Source organism: Rhinopithecus roxellana, chromosome 15, assembly GCF_007565055.1.
Source record: "Rhinopithecus roxellana isolate Shanxi Qingling chromosome 15, ASM756505v1, whole genome shotgun sequence".
In the NCBI taxonomy this organism is placed as follows: domain Eukaryota; kingdom Metazoa; phylum Chordata; class Mammalia; order Primates; family Cercopithecidae; genus Rhinopithecus; species Rhinopithecus roxellana.
In genome coordinates, this window is record NC_044563.1 from 124703449 (window position 1) to 124719042 (window position 15594).

General features: G+C 37.1%; 2 protein-coding genes across 6 annotated transcripts in view; one reads left to right on the forward strand and one right to left on the reverse strand.

The window, feature by feature from the left end:
- The window catches only part of ATM (ATM serine/threonine kinase), a 134151-nt gene that overhangs the window by 104129 nt on the left and 14428 nt on the right, over positions 1 to 15594 (forward strand). For all 5 annotated transcript variants that reach the window (XM_030917282.1, XM_030917283.1, XM_030917284.1 and 2 more), the window contains 8 exons: positions 120 to 233; positions 552 to 710; positions 1430 to 1568; positions 2545 to 2627; positions 3626 to 3766; positions 4529 to 4645; positions 12107 to 12256; positions 14656 to 14821. In XM_030917282.1, the coding sequence (XP_030773142.1) occupies positions 120 to 233; positions 552 to 710; positions 1430 to 1568; positions 2545 to 2627; positions 3626 to 3766; positions 4529 to 4645; positions 12107 to 12256; positions 14656 to 14821 (1069 nt within the window). The remainder of the gene's footprint in view (positions 1 to 119; positions 234 to 551; positions 711 to 1429; positions 1569 to 2544; positions 2628 to 3625; positions 3767 to 4528; positions 4646 to 12106; positions 12257 to 14655; positions 14822 to 15594) is intronic.
- C15H11orf65 (chromosome 15 C11orf65 homolog) overlaps positions 1 to 15594 on the reverse strand; it is a 136750-nt gene that overhangs the window by 22068 nt on the left and 99088 nt on the right. The gene's annotated exons all lie outside the window — the stretch shown is intronic.

Sequence of the window (15594 nt, forward strand, 5' to 3'; positions counted from 1 at the left end):
TTGTTAACCACTTGCTTGTGCTAATAGAGGAGCACTGTCTTAAAATAATTTATTTGCTTAGATGTGAGAATATTTGAAATACCTTGTTTATTAATTTTGTGTCTTTTTTTTAATGGTAGAGAGATGGAATGAAGATTCCATCATATAAATTTTTGCCTCTTATGTACCAACTGGCTGCTAGAATGGGGACCAAGATGATGGGAGGCCTAGGATTTCATGAAGTCCTCAATAATGTAAGTAAACCTGAAAATCAAACCACAATAATTATTTTCTATTATTACTATATATTATATAAAGTATGTATACCATTCCCTCTAAGAAATGGAAATACAAAATGTTATATTTTGTCTCTTCTCACATCACATAAATTACTCATTTTCTCTAATTCCTCATAGGCCTCTGCCTCTTTCTCACACATGCAGACATACATGCTCTACCCACTGCAGTATCTAGACAGTAATACACATTTTAATGTTAACCAAAATGAAAAATATGGATTATATTTTTTTTGTCTATTTGCATAAATCTAATAGTTCTTAATTTTCTTACAGCTAATCTCTAGAATTTCAATGGATCACCCCCATCATACTTTATTTATTATACTGGCCTTAGCAAATGCAAACAGAGATGAATTTCTGACTAAACCAGAGGTAGCAAGAAGAAGTAGAATAACTAAAAATGCGCCTAAACAAAGCTCTCAGCTTGATGAGGTATTTGGATTAAACATATATACCTTTTAGAAGTGTGATATTCAGTCTTTCCTAGAATATTTATTTTTAAAATCTTGTGTTATTATGATGCCATCTAAAATTGGTTCAAGGCTGGCACGGTGGCTCACACCTGTAATCCCAGCACTTTGGGAGACTGAGGCGGGTCGATCACTTGAGGTCAGGAGTTCGAGACCATCCTGGCTGACAGATACGGCGAGACCCTGTCTACTAAAAATACAAAAATTAGCTAGGCATGATGGTGGGCACCTGTAATCCCAGCTACTCGGGAGGCTGAGACAGGAGAATAGCTTGAACTCGGGAGGCAGAGGTTGCAGTGAGCCAAGATTGCACTATTGCACTCCAGCCTGGGTAACAAGAGTGAAACTCTGTCTCTAATTAATTAATTAATTAAAATTGGTTCAAAATTCCTTAATGTTTGTCAAAGCATAGGAGATACCAGTAGTATTTTACTTTTTTCCTCACAGCAGCTGGCAAAGGGAAACAATAGATTTTTGAAAGGCACCTAAGTCATTGATGAGAGTATGTATTTTTGATGTATTTCATTTATGACTGTTTTGTTTGTATCTGAGGAATTATAATCATTCCATTGTCTAGATTTGTGCATAAATTCTGGTTTTCTCTTTGTTTTTCTAACTCTGAGAAGTTTAAATGTTGGGTAGTTCCTTATGTAATGTTTTTTATTTGTTTTTAATTAATAGGATCGAACAGAAGCTGCAAACAGAATAATATGTACTATCAGAAGTAGGAGACCTCAGATGGTCAGAAGTGTTGAGGCACTTTGTGATGCTTATATTATATTAGCAAACTTAGATGCCACTCAGTGGAAGACTCAGAGAAGTATGTGTTTCAAAGAAGGAATATTACTTTCTTGCTATGTTACTCTCTGTAGAGATATATTAATTATAGAGCCTAATATGTAAATCTGTTTAAAATCACAAACGTAATCCAAAAGCTTAATTTGTATCTGATAGCTTCAACATTCCCTGGTTGCTTTTTCACTTAATATCTCTTGGTAGAACTGATAATAGGTGACTACACTAAATTAATTATTTGATTTCTTCTGATAATCTTCTGGCATACTTATTACGGAGAATTGCATAGAGGCAAGTCTATTCAAATAATTGAATAACTGAACATTTCTAGAGTCAAAAGTTTTTTTAAATGATGTGGTTACTAAAACTGTGCCCTGGGACTTAAAAACAAAAAGCCTTTACCATTTCTTCCATAGGTGCTAAAATGCCATTGTTTAATTATTATTCTTACTGTGTCGGTTCAGATAATTATAAGCTGCTATAATCTTTGGTTTTGTGACTAGTCTCTAAGTATGCTTCTAAGTACTCCCCATACTTTAATAATTGCATTTTTTTTCTATTCAGAATCATATCTTCAAGTTTTAAATTCTTATTACTTTAAAACATGAATGAGGCTTCACATATTGTTTCTCTAAGCAAACAAAAAGTATTGACATGTCTTTAGTTGCATTTAATAGTAATGTGACAGAAGTATGTTATCTATGTACTATGCAAACTATTACGTAAGTATTTTAAGATGCTTAGTCTGGTTCCTCAGGTGGAATCTGGTTTAGTTACCCCTGTCAGGTAACCTGCAAATTTACTTAAAGCTACATTAGCCACTGTTGAGCTTTGACCCTGAGCTGCATAGTGGCCAAAGCCTAGAGTCTTCATTTCTCAATCATAGCCTGAACCACAGATTAGCAACAAGTCGGGGCCAGTGGTATCTGCTGACTATTCCTGCTTGACCTTCAATGCTCTTCCTCAGTTTGTCACTAAAATCTCTTCATTTTTCAATACAGAAGGCATAAATATTCCAGCAGACCAGCCAATTACTAAACTTAAGAATTTAGAAGATGTTGTTGTCCCTACTATGGAAATTAAGGTAATTTACAATTAACTCTTGATTTTTTTTTAAACTAAATTTATTTATTAGATTGAACCATGTGAAATAGTATTTTTATGTAAGTCAGAATTGGTTAAATATTGGCAAATTTCATGTGTTTCAACCTATAATTTCTCAGTATTATATTTCCTTTGCCCAAGCCCTAAAATACTCAAAAGCTTCTCTTGCTTTCTTTTCCATTCCCTTCAGTTCTACACCTCCCATCTTTCTTATGAAGGTCTGTAGACTGTTACTTTCATTGGCCAGAAGGAGTTTCTATGTGCTTATGCCAAGATTAATTTTTGACTTGGCAAGGAAGTTTCCAATTGTCATATATTGTTTTTAAAAATTCTATGTGCAATAAAATGTATTGGCTGTGATATATCACAGTATTAAGTAATATAGTACCTATTATTATAATATTAAGTTGACTTCATATGCACAATGCACTTAGCTCTGTTCTAATGTTCTTTCATTGCAAGAAATAATGGAAGTAATTTCATGTGGGCAGGGATATATGTAATAATAAGTGTTATAAGTTTAGAAAATGATCATCTTAAATACATTGTCTTTCTTTTCATTTTGCAGTTTAGTGCTTAGTATCTAGATACTTGATTTGAAATGTAGCTGTATCATTTGGATTGACTGCTATTTTTCTAGCTATATCAGCTAAGTGATTTAGCTGAATATTTCCTTAAAATGCCAGATTTAGCAGTTACAACCCAGAAAACTCCTACTCTTTTCCAAAATTTACTTTATGTTTTTGTGAGGAGTTATTTCTCAGATGACTTTACGTATATTAGTGAATCTTTAATTAAACAGTAGTTAAAGTTACAGGCAAGAGCCACCACACCCATCCTATAGTTGCAGTTCTTAACCAGTATCACATTGTCATTTGTTCCTCTGTTTAATATTAAAATTGCCATTTATAATGTATTTTTCTTTAAGTGCAAATAGTGTATCTGACTTATTATCAATCATGTTTATGCTTTTATTAGGTGGACCACACAGGAGAATATGGAAATCTCGTGACTATACAGTCATTTAAAGCAGAATTTCGCTTAGCAGGAGGTGTAAATTTACCAAAAATAATAGATTGTGTAGGTTCTGATGGCAAGGAGAGGAGACAGCTTGTTAAGGTGAGCCATCCCTTCTCTGGCTTAGCCCTTAAGAGTTTTAATGATGAAAAATTTTAGTTGATATCTTCTTTCTGCTTTATTTGGGTTTTTGTCTTTATTTTGAATAATTGCAAATGAGGAAGATTTGTAGAGTAGAAATGCATTACCTTCTAGAACCAGGCTTTTCTCCATTTTGTGTGTGTGTGTGTGTATGTGTGTCTCTGAAAGACCATCATTATATGGTTGATTCAAGTAAAAGAATACCATTAAGATGTACAGACATGTACAGTGAGCTTGCTTCTTGTGAAAAAAAAAAATACTTTGGTGTCTGTCTCTTATCTCCTTGAATAGTACAAGTTGACGTCCTTTGTGTCAGTATACTGGGTCTGGTACTGTTCCAAGGGCTATTTAATGTACCAAAAAGGGAGAGCATTCTTCCCTTACCATTTGCTCACGAGCTCTTTGGGTCCTACTGGGGAGTGGTGGAAAGACACAGTGCTGTTTTACTCAGGTGTTTGCAGTATGCCTTCCTATGGGGGACTTCCAGTTAATCTAATTACAGAAGTAGCTAGGGGAAACTTCTTTTTCTAAATCAGTGTAAATGTTGTAGCTTATTCTAAATGAAAGAATGGCAGTAGATCTTTAATTATTTGGGAGACTGTCAAGAGGTGCACAGATGCTCAGATTTGTTTCTGAGTGCCCTTTGCTATTCTCAGATGGCTCTGTGTTTTTATAATAAAATAAACTGTACTACTTGTTTATTCATGTTTAATTATTCTGAAGGGCCGTGATGACCTGAGACAAGATGCTGTCATGCAACAGGTCTTCCAGATGTGTAATACATTACTGCAGAGAAATACTGAAACTAGGAAGAGGAAATTAACTATCTGTACTTACAAGGTAACTATTTGTACTTCTGTTACTTCACCAGAAACATATAAAAGATGCCATTTGGCTGGGTGAAGTGGCTCATGCCTATATTCCTAATGCTTTGGGAGGCCAAGGTGGGAGGATCGCTTGAGGCCAGGAGTTCGAGACCAGCCGTGGCAACATAGTGAGACCCCATCTTGACAAAAAGTAAAAAAAAAAAAAAGCCAGGCACGATGGCATGTGCTTGTAGTCCCTTAGCTACTTGGGAGGCTGAGGTGGGAGGATCACTTGAGTCCAGGAGTTTGAGGCTGCAGTGAGCTCAGGCTCTGCAGTGAGCCCCCAGCCTGAGCAACACAGCAAGATCCTGTTTAAAAAAGAAGAAGAAGAAGAAGAAGAAGATGCCATTATTTGGACCAGGAGTCTACAAATGTTTTCTGTGAAGGACCAAATAATAAAGATTTATTTTCTTTTAAAAAGTCTTTATTAATGTTAATTATAGTTAGGTGTTTCTTATAGTTAGGTATTTTTTCCTTTTTTTTCTACTCAACAATATGTCACAGAAATCTTTCTCCTTTTTTAACAGCTGCATTGTGTGTATGTATGTAGTTTTTTATACAAGTCCTTATCAATGGGCATTTGGGTTGTTTTCAGTCTTTTGCTGGTACAAACAATGCTGTATTATAGTGAATAACCTTGAACATACAAATTTCATACATGTGCAGGCAAATCGGTAGCATGGATTTCCAAAAGTTGGATTGCTGGGTTAGAGGATACATGCACCTGTAATCTGGTACATATTGCCAAATTACTCCCAATGGTGGTGTGCCCACTTACATTTCCTCTAGCTGTTTGCCTGAGAAGACAGTCCTCAGTCACATTCTATTAGCTAATCATCTTTGACTCATATTAATTATTCATTTAACCAGTTTGGAAATAACAATAAATCCTTAACTTAAAGGGCCTATTTTCCATAGGTTTGTCTTTTGTGATTTCATTCCTGTACCTCATTTTAAAACTTTCTCCTTCTATAAATGTTCTAACAGGGTCTATGGGTGACACCTGCTTTTTTATATATTTCTGGTTTTCTACGAGGAATGTGTTTTATTTTTAAAATAATGGCTAAATTAAAAGCCCTAAATAAGGGAGTGGAGAAGAATAAATTAGATCTACCCTCCAAAATTCTGCTTGAGCTAGGCTATTGTAATAAAAAGCAAAACTTGGTTTTGAGCTTCTTACTGCTTTCAGAGACAAATATAAAACTTACTGGTTGGGAGAGGGGCATACTGTTCATTAAGGAAAGCACAATTTTTTTCCTTAGCCTTCAAGTTTGTGAGAAATTTGTGACATGGAACTTTCTGTAATAATAACTAACATAATAGATGCTTTTCATTAGCAGTTTAAAAAGCTAATTAATCCTCGATGAATACAGAAAGCAAAAGTTGCTCTATAAAAGCTACTCTGTACAGGGATTCTGTGTTTTTTTTTTTTTTTTTTTTTTTTTTTTTTTTGAGACGGAGTCTCACTCTGTCACCCAGGCTGGAGTGCAGTGGCTGGATCTCAGCTCACTGCAAGCTCCACCTCCCAGGTTCACGCCATTCTCCTGCCTCAGCCTCCCAAGTAGCTGGGACTACAGGCGCCCGCCACCTCGCCGGCTAGTTTTTTTGTATTTTTTTAGTAGAGACGGGGTTTCACCATGTTAGCCAGGATGGTCTCGATCTCCTGACCTTGTGATCTGCCCATCTCGGCCTCCCAAAGTGCTAGGATTACAGGCTTGAGCCACCGCGCCCGGCCTGTACAGGAATTCTTTGATGTGGTTAAGATCATTGGTACTCGAGCTTTAGCAGACATCATAGTCACTTAGAGAGTTTGTTACAACACAGATTCCTGAGCCCCATTCTTAGAATTTCTAATTCAGCAAGATTAGGGTGGAATCTGTGAATGTGCGTTTCTAGCAAGATACCAGTGATGTTGATGCTGCACTGGTCCAGGGACAACACTTTGAGACCCACCAGTTTAGTTGTTCTACCATCTATTGACCTGACCTAATTTTAGAACAAAGTTGATGATGTATTAGCTATCTCCAATCTGACAGATAATGTAGAGATTGCTAAGAAATTTTTAGAGAGTAGATTTTCCTGTAATGTGAATGAAAGGAAATTTTTTTATGCTCTAAATGCCAGACTTGTAGATTGCAAAGATAATGACTGAAGAATTGGGTTACAAAAGTACAGGCTATAGGAGCACCTCCTGAACTCTCAGAAAGTAGCTAAGATTTCCAATCAGGTACACAATTGAACCTCCAAAGTTCATTGCTGTAAAGTACAAAAAAGCCAATGCCTGACCTAGAATATCTTGAAGGCAGAAATTGCTAAACTTACATCTCTACTTTATGACTTTTTCAACAGCTGGTTTTCACACAAAACTATTTTACCATATAAATTATTCCATTAAGATTTCTAGCCGGGCATGGTGGCCCACACCTGTAATCCCAGTACTTCAGGAGGCCGAGGTGGGTGGATCACTTCAGGCCAGGAGTTTGAGACTAGCCTGGTGAACATGGCCAAACCCCATCTCTACTAAAAATACAAAAAAAATTAGCCAGGCATGGTGGCGCATGCCTCTAGTCTCAGCTACTCGGGAGGCTGAGGTGAGAGAATCACTTCAACCGGAAGGCAGAGGTTGCAGTGAGCCAAGATCATACCACTGCACTCTAGCCTGGGTGACAGACCGAGACTTCGTCTCAAGAAAAATGTCTAGAGGCCAGATGCAGTGCCTCACGCCTGTAATCTCAGCACTTTGAGAGGCCAAGGCAGGAGGATCACTTGAGGCCAGTAGTTTGAAACCAACCTGGGCAACATAGCAAGACCTCATCTCTACAAAAAATTACAAATGTAGCTGGGCATGGTAGCTTGCACCTATAGTCCCAGCTACTCAAGAAGCTAAAGCGGGAGGATTGCTTGAAATCAGGAGTTTCGGGCTGTACATTAGCTGTGATCATGCCACTGCAGTTCAGTCTGGGCAACAGAGCAAGACCTTGTCTTAAAAAAAAAAAAGGGCGGGGGGGGTAACCCAGATAATTAATTGAGTATTTAATGTTATACATCTCAATATTAAAGTATAACCTCTAAACACAACAGTTTAGGTTTGACTATTTCTTAGAATTACGGCATCAAGCCAATTATGTTATTTTGAGCTTACTCCAAGAATGTGAAAGTTGTGTCATCATTATGTTAAACTAACTGTTCTTGCCTTTAGTTGAGGTTCCCTAGACTACAGCCAAGTAGTCTACCCAGTCCAGTCATCTGTGGAGTCATTCCCAGTCCTGAGATACAGGTCTTCTGTGGTCACTGTGTCACCAAGAACAAACATTGACTACCTGGAACTAAATCTTGGTATACAAACTTTGTGCCATTGTGCAACCTCAAAAGGAGAGACTTGTATATTGAGGCATGCCAGATACCTCTTGTCAGAGAATCAGATGGAAATGAAGACAGTTCTTATTGTATATGTTGATAACTCAGACATACCCTTAACATTAACCAGAATTAGGGTGGCTGACCCCATTTTTCTCCACCAAAACTATGCATTGTTACGAAGTATACTGAACAAGCCTAAAATCTTAGGTGTCAGAGAATTTGTTTTCTAAAAGGCAAGTCTCTAATATGTTTTAAAGTGCTGAAAGGAGCTTTGTACTTAACCTGGTCATCCTGCCTTGTGCCAATAAATAATTTTTATTCCTTGTCATGCATATTTCAGAGCCTCCATCTCAGTCATGGTTCTGGGGAGAGAAGCCATGATATCTTAAGGCATTCACTGAATATAATGAATTAACTTCATTTCTGTGTACCTAGGATGGTATCAGCTGTGTATTTTGAGAGAAGTGAGAAAACAATCATCAGTCCTTTTTTGTGGTATTTACACAAAATACCCAGATATCCAATTGAAATCTTATAGAGAATCTTTAGTACCAGAGAAAACACTGTCATTTGCTTTTTGAAATTCAAATTTAGCTCTTTCTCCAGCAACCAACATCACAGTTGAGACTCTAAGCTGAGGCAGAAAAAGCTAACCTATTCCTTTCTAAATCAATCTCTCAACAAAAAATAAGGGTTTGATTCCCCCCGCCCCCCAGAACTAGATATTGACAGAGAGTAATCAATGTAAAAGAGACTTTAAGTACACTACACTGCAAGAATGTTAATGTGATCAAGCATCAAGGGTCACAGCTAACTCAAAGTCAAAGAGCAGGGGAGAAGAGAGCAATGTAGAATACTTAGGCAGGAAGGGAAATCAGAAAGGCCATGAGATCATTCGTTTGTTCAATAAATGTGAATTTATATGCCTATGTTGGGTTAGATACTCTAGTGAGTGCTAGGTCTATAGAAGCAGTAAAACATCGCCCTGGTTCTTAAAGTGTTCACATTCTCATAGGGAAAATAAACATAATAAACATAATTAAAATGCAAAGTGTATTGTTAGAGATGGCACCACCTTCACTTGGTTGCTCAGACTGAAACCTAGAGGCTTTATTTTCTTTTTACTTTTATTATTATGGAAAATTTCAAACATGCAAAAGGAGACAATACCATGAACCCCCTTGTACTCGTCACTTAGCTTCAGCAGTTACCAACTCATGGACAATTTTGTTCCATTTCTCCATCAACTTCCTTCCAATATTATTTTAAAGCAAGATGTCATATCATTTCATCTGTAAACATTTCAGTGTGTAGATCTATAAGATAATGTCTGTTTTAAAAAACCATTATCACATTACTGTCATCACACCTAAAACAATTCACAAAATTCCTAAATATCACCAAGTAATGGGAGTCATTTTAAACTCTTGTTTCTCTCTCCTCAAGTCTCATCTATGCCATCAGCAAGTCCTATTGGTCAACTTCCAGGCAGGTCACTTTTTACCACCCCTGCTATTACCACCCGACTTCTACAGTCACATCTCTGTAGATACTAGAGTTCAAACCAACAGTTTACTTCTGCTCTTGGTTTTCAAAAGCTAGTTTTATTCGTAACTGTTAGAGTGATCCTTTTAAAACTATCTAAGACAGAGTACTGTTATCATTCGGTATCTGTGGGGGATTGTTTCCAGAGCCCCCTGTGGATACTAAAATCAAGTCACTTATATACAGTGGTGTATGTAGCATTTGCCTATAACCTATGCACCTTCTCCCATTACTGTAAATCATCTCTGGGTTATTTAAAATACTTTATATAGTGTAAATGCTATGTAAATAGTTGTTGTACTGTATTGGTTTTTAAAGTTTGTGGGTTTTTTTTTTAATTTTTATTGAGGGTTTTTTGGTGAATATTTTTGATCCACAGTTGGTTGAATCTGTGGATGCAGAGGGCCAGCTGTATTCCATTTTCCTGTTCAGAACCCCAGATGAGTTCACATTGTCCTGAATGACAGCTCTCTAAGTCATCTGCCTCTGCTATTCTCCCTCCAGCCTTATCTACCAGTCTCCTCACACTCCTCTCACTTTCTGCTTGTATAGATGAGTCATCTCCACTTGACTTACCTGGTCTTTGCAATAGCTTAGACACACCAATTTGTTTCTGCCTCGGGGCTTTTCTGCTTCTGCCTGGAATGCTTTTCCCTCAGATCTTCACACCAGTCACTCCCTTCATTCAGGCTTCTGCTCCAGTGTTACCCTCAGAAAGGCCTCCGAGCATGTTGCCATTACCCACTTTCTCTCTTTTTTAAACTTATGTTTTGTTCTCTTATACTTATTATCTAATATCATGAAATGTTTATTAGGATATATGTTCCTCACCAGAATGAAACTTTATGAGGGCATAGTCTTCATCTGCCTTTTTGCCAGTCTGTTTTCAGTGCCCTAGCCCTGTGTGTAACACATAATACCCCCAACAAATATATGTTAATAAATTAATCAAATGCTTCCTTAAGACACAAAACAGTTCAACGTATGTGAGAAAATTAAAATTTAAAAAATGTATAGAATTAAAGACACCATAAAGACGAATGACCAGCTGAGAAAATGAATATAATAATGTTAATTAGAACAAAAAGGATCATGAGATTTGCAGTTTTTTTTTTTTGTTTTCTTTTCTTTTTTAACTCATCAGCAATCGTTAGTGTTGGCATATTTTATGTATGGCCCAGGACAGTTCTTTCAGTGTGTCTCAGGGAATCCAAAAGATTGGACACCCTGCCTAGAGAAACTGAAATATGTTCAGGAGTAGTTTATTTCATTGCAGCAATATTTCATGGAAATGTGGAAACAATGTAAATGCAGATTGGATAATTGTGGTGTATTTATGTAGTATATAGCTGTTGAATGATGTAGAGTTAAATATGCTCACAGTTAGGATAAAATAGTATTGAATAAAAAACCAAATTACAGAAGTATACATATAGTATCATAATTTCACTTAATACTTACAACTATTTGTGTACATATAGCTTTGAAATAAAAGTATACCAAAAAATACATGAACATGATAAACCAGCTAATGTCGTCTTGATGGTGGGGAGGAACTTGGGGTCAGTGAAGCACACAACGGGGAGCTTCATCTCTTTCCCAGCAAATGTCAGAAAATCCTAGATTTGATATGGCTGTTTAATGGATAAAAGGGTATCTGTTAATATCATTTTCTATACTTTGTGTGCTTATAATTTTAAAAAATTTCCTTGTAAAATTGCTTATTTTATATTTAGGAGTACATTTTCTCTCTGTGAAGATAATAAGACTGTAAAGCAAGAGTACATGTAATTTCAATAATGAAGTTACACTAAAATTGAGATCACATTCAGGGGTAATAATTTCCAAGTGGGCCGGGCGCGGTGGCTCAAGCCTGTAATCCCAGCACTTTGGGAGGCCGAGACGGGCGGATCACGAGGTCAGGAGATCAAGACCATCCTGGCTAACCCGGTGAAACCCCGTCTCTACTAAAAATACAAAAAACTAGCCGGGCGAGGTGGCGGGCGCCTGTAGTCCCAGCTACTCGGGAGGCTGAGCCAGGAGAATGGCGTGAACCCGGGAGGCGGAGCTTGCAGTGAGCTGAGATCCGGCCACTGCACTCCAGCCCGGGTGACAGAGCAAGACTCCGTCTCAAAAAAAAAAAAAAAAAAAAAATAATTTCCAAGTGAAGCTCCCCAACTTTAATTGATATTAAAATTGTTAGGAAAGCAGTTAATTCCTCTCCTAACTGGACAAACTAAGTATGGATTAATGACAGATGATGGTGAGTATAATAACAGGAGTGACCTCGCAGAGAATCATGGGGACTGAGTGATGGGCAGGCTCTCAAACATCTAGGCAGCTGACTGGAAAATTACATCCTTTGAGCTTAAGTTTATTTCCGGTTGGTTTCCTCCAAGGAGCTTTGTCTTCTATGGACAGAGAAATATTAATACAACCTGAAAAAAATGCTTTGTACTGACTCTGATAGTTGAATGATCACCAAATGCTCTTTAATGGCCTTTTAAAATTATTTAATCTGTAACTCCAGGTGGTTCCCCTCTCTCAGCGAAGTGGTGTTCTTGAATGGTGTACAGGAACTATCCCTATTGGTGAATTTCTTGTTAACAATGAAGACGGTGCTCATAAAAGATACAGGCCAAATGATTTCAGTGCCTTTCAATGCCAAAAGAAAATGATGGTGAGTGACACCCAAAATTAAAGCTTATTGCAAGATTATTTAATGGCTTATTAAAGCTGACAGCTATCAGATATTGTAGAATACAAAAAAACCTTAAATTTCGTCAGGTAATAATTATCAAAGATAATAAGTAAAAGAAAGTAAACTCATCAGAATGAAAGTGTGTGAGTGAAAAAGGAAGGATTTTAAACTACATATGTCAACCCTTGTCAGGTAAGAAATGTAAAGGTTATTTATTCAATATGTGCTGATCTATTTTCAATTTGGGAATAAACTAATTCTTAACAAACAAAACACTAAAATGCCAGGCGCGATGGCATGCATCTGTAATCCCAGCCACTTGAGAGGCTGAGTCTGTGGGATCACTTGAGCCCAGGATTTTGAGGCCAGCCTGGGCAACAGAGCAAGACCTCATCTCTAAAAAACAGACACACACTAAAACAACAACAACAAGAGTATGAAGTAATTTTTTATGAAATTGAAATAGAAAACCTTCTAAGACATTTACAATGTCACATTGGCCATCTAATCTGATACTCATTCACAGAATCAGCAACATTTATTGTATGCTTTCTATCTACCAGGTACTGTGCTGACTTCAGACTTCACAAATAGTATGACTAACCATCATGATCCTTATCCCCATTTTAAAATGAGAAATTCAGAGAACTTAACTTCCCCAAGGCCAGTGAGCTAATAAACAGAGCAAGGATTTGAGCCTTGTCTAAATCCAAAATCCATTTACTTTTCATTTCATTGTGCTTTCTGTGACATGTTTTTTAAAATATGTGGTAAGTGCTATAGGTGTTGTGATGGAAATCTGTACCCAGCACACAGGGTACAGTGTAGGTATGGAGAAGGAAGTGCTTAGTTCTGCCTGGGGTGGGGAGAATAGAGATAAGTAGATCCAAGAAATGCTTCACAGAGGAAAATGTGTGTGAACCAAGTTTTGTAAATGAGTCGTTTTTCCAGGCAGAAGGAGCATATAAGCAAAGGAGAAGAGGCATGAGCAGGCACAGACAACATAAGCATAGGCTTAGTGTTTGAGGAAGAAAAGATGAGATTGGAGCAGTAGTTGTTGGTCAAAAGATGGAGTGTTGCTTTATGAAATGCAAAGGAGTTTGCAATTTATGCTATAGGTCTTATAAGACCCTAAAGGATAGTAATATCAGACTTGCATTTTAGAAAGAAACTCCGACAGCACTGTGGGTTCTATTTTTGAGAATGCAGACTGGAGGCATGAGATGGTCTGAACTGAGATGAATAGCAGTAGGAAGGGAGAATCGTGGGTAGAGATAAGAAATATGAAGGAGACAGAATTCATAGGATTTGATTGCTGATTAAAAATAAGGTTGGGGGGCAGGTGTGGTAGCGCATGCCTGTAATCCCAGCACTTAAGGAGACCAAGGCAGGAGGATTGCTTGAGCCCAGGAGTTTAAGACTAGCCTGGGAAATAGAGTTAGACCCTATCTCTACAAAAAATAAAAAGTCAGCCAGGTAGTGGTAGCACGTGCCTGTAATCCCAGCTACTCAAGAGGCTGAGGTGGAAGGATTGCTTGAGCCCCGGGGCCAAAGTTGCAATGAGCTGTGATCACACCCCTGCACTCCAGTCCAGGTGATGGAGACCCTGTCACCCTGTCTCAAAAAAACAAAAAAACAAACAAAAAAAAAAAATTTGGAGAAAAGGAGTAGCCAGTGCCTCCCAGTTTTCTGGTTGGGGCAGCTGGGTAGATGGTGAAGCTCTTTACTGAACTGAAGAATAGAAGAGGTGACTAAAGTTTGCCGGAGATGAAGAAGTATTTGTTTGGATTTGGAAGTGATCCAAGTGAAGATGTGGAATGGGCAGCTGGAGAAGCATACTAAGCTAAAGCTTAATAAAGATATCTGGGCCAAACATACAGATTTAGAAATCATCAGCATATAGATGGGAGGGAGTTGAAGTCGGTAAGCTTTGCTTCAGGTAGTATTTTACAGCAAGAATATGTTGGAGGATAGAGATCTGAGTCATGTCACCTGCCATCCATGAGGGATTCCTCTGTTGTTTCCCTTTTCCTGTTTTCTATTGCAATCCAATGTTGTGATGCCATCTGAGCTACTGGAACTACTGAGGTGTTTCTGTCTTTGCTTCTGCTTAAGATTACAGGATTATTCAAATTAGAATTTAATCAAAACAAATAACAGTCACCGTAGGTGTGCTTCCTTCCCAACGATTAATAACGGAAATCCTAAAGGGATTGTCACTTGTAATTGATTGCTTCCCTATCCAGACTGTTAGCTTCTTGTAGGTAATGTATCCTGTTCATCTTTATTGCCCCATATCTATTTTTATATAAAAATGTGGATATTAGTTTAATTGAATACAATATTGAAAAATAATTATATATATGCTGTATTTAAAGGAGGTGCAAAAAAAGTCTTTTGAAGATAAATATGAAGTCTTCATGGATGTTTGCCAAAATTTTCAACCAGTTTTCCGTTACTTCTGCATGGAAAAATTCTTGGATCCAGCTATTTGGTTTGAGAAGCGATTGGCCTATACGCGCAGTGTAGCCACTTCTTCTATTGGTAATCTTGTACATATAGTAGATTCAGCACTTTGTTGTTTGGCAGGTTTTATTTTTATTTTGATTCAGCACTTTTTTTACATTCTGAGTTGCAGGGGGATGATAGTGATGATGTAGTTAGTAACCAAACCATCTTTATTATTAAATCACTATGTTTCTTGTTCATCCTGAGTCTTAGTGTCTACCTTTTTATAACTTATGTGAAGAGAATTCTCGTACTTTGATAAATAATAAAAAGGGTTTTCTTCTTCTTTGTTTTATAGTTAATGTGGCGTATTTTCTCTCCTCAATGTATTATTTTCTGAGACTTTCTTTGGAAAATAATAAAACCTATGATAACTTACTTCCTTTAATTATTTTTGTTCTTTTGCATATAACCTCTAAAATAACTCTAAATATTATCACCTAGTGATTAATATTGTTTAATAGAATTTTGTTTTCAGAATAGAAATCATGAGATATATTTGAGTATTTTGTATACAATATATATTTTGACTTTTTTCACCTAAGAAATTAGAATAGGTAGATAGTATGGTTAACAAAATCCCAGAGCATGAGAACTAATGGAAACATTAGAGATCATCTAATCTATTGTTTCTTTTTTTTAAACTAAAGACGACTCATCACTTACCTACTATATCCCAGGAAGGCAGGGCTTGTATGTTTTGAAAAGAGTTCCCAGGGAATTGTGAAACTCTTTTCTACAGAGAATCACTAATCGGATACAGCTAGTTTATAAACAAGAAAGTAGGCCTAGTTAATGACAGAGTGAGC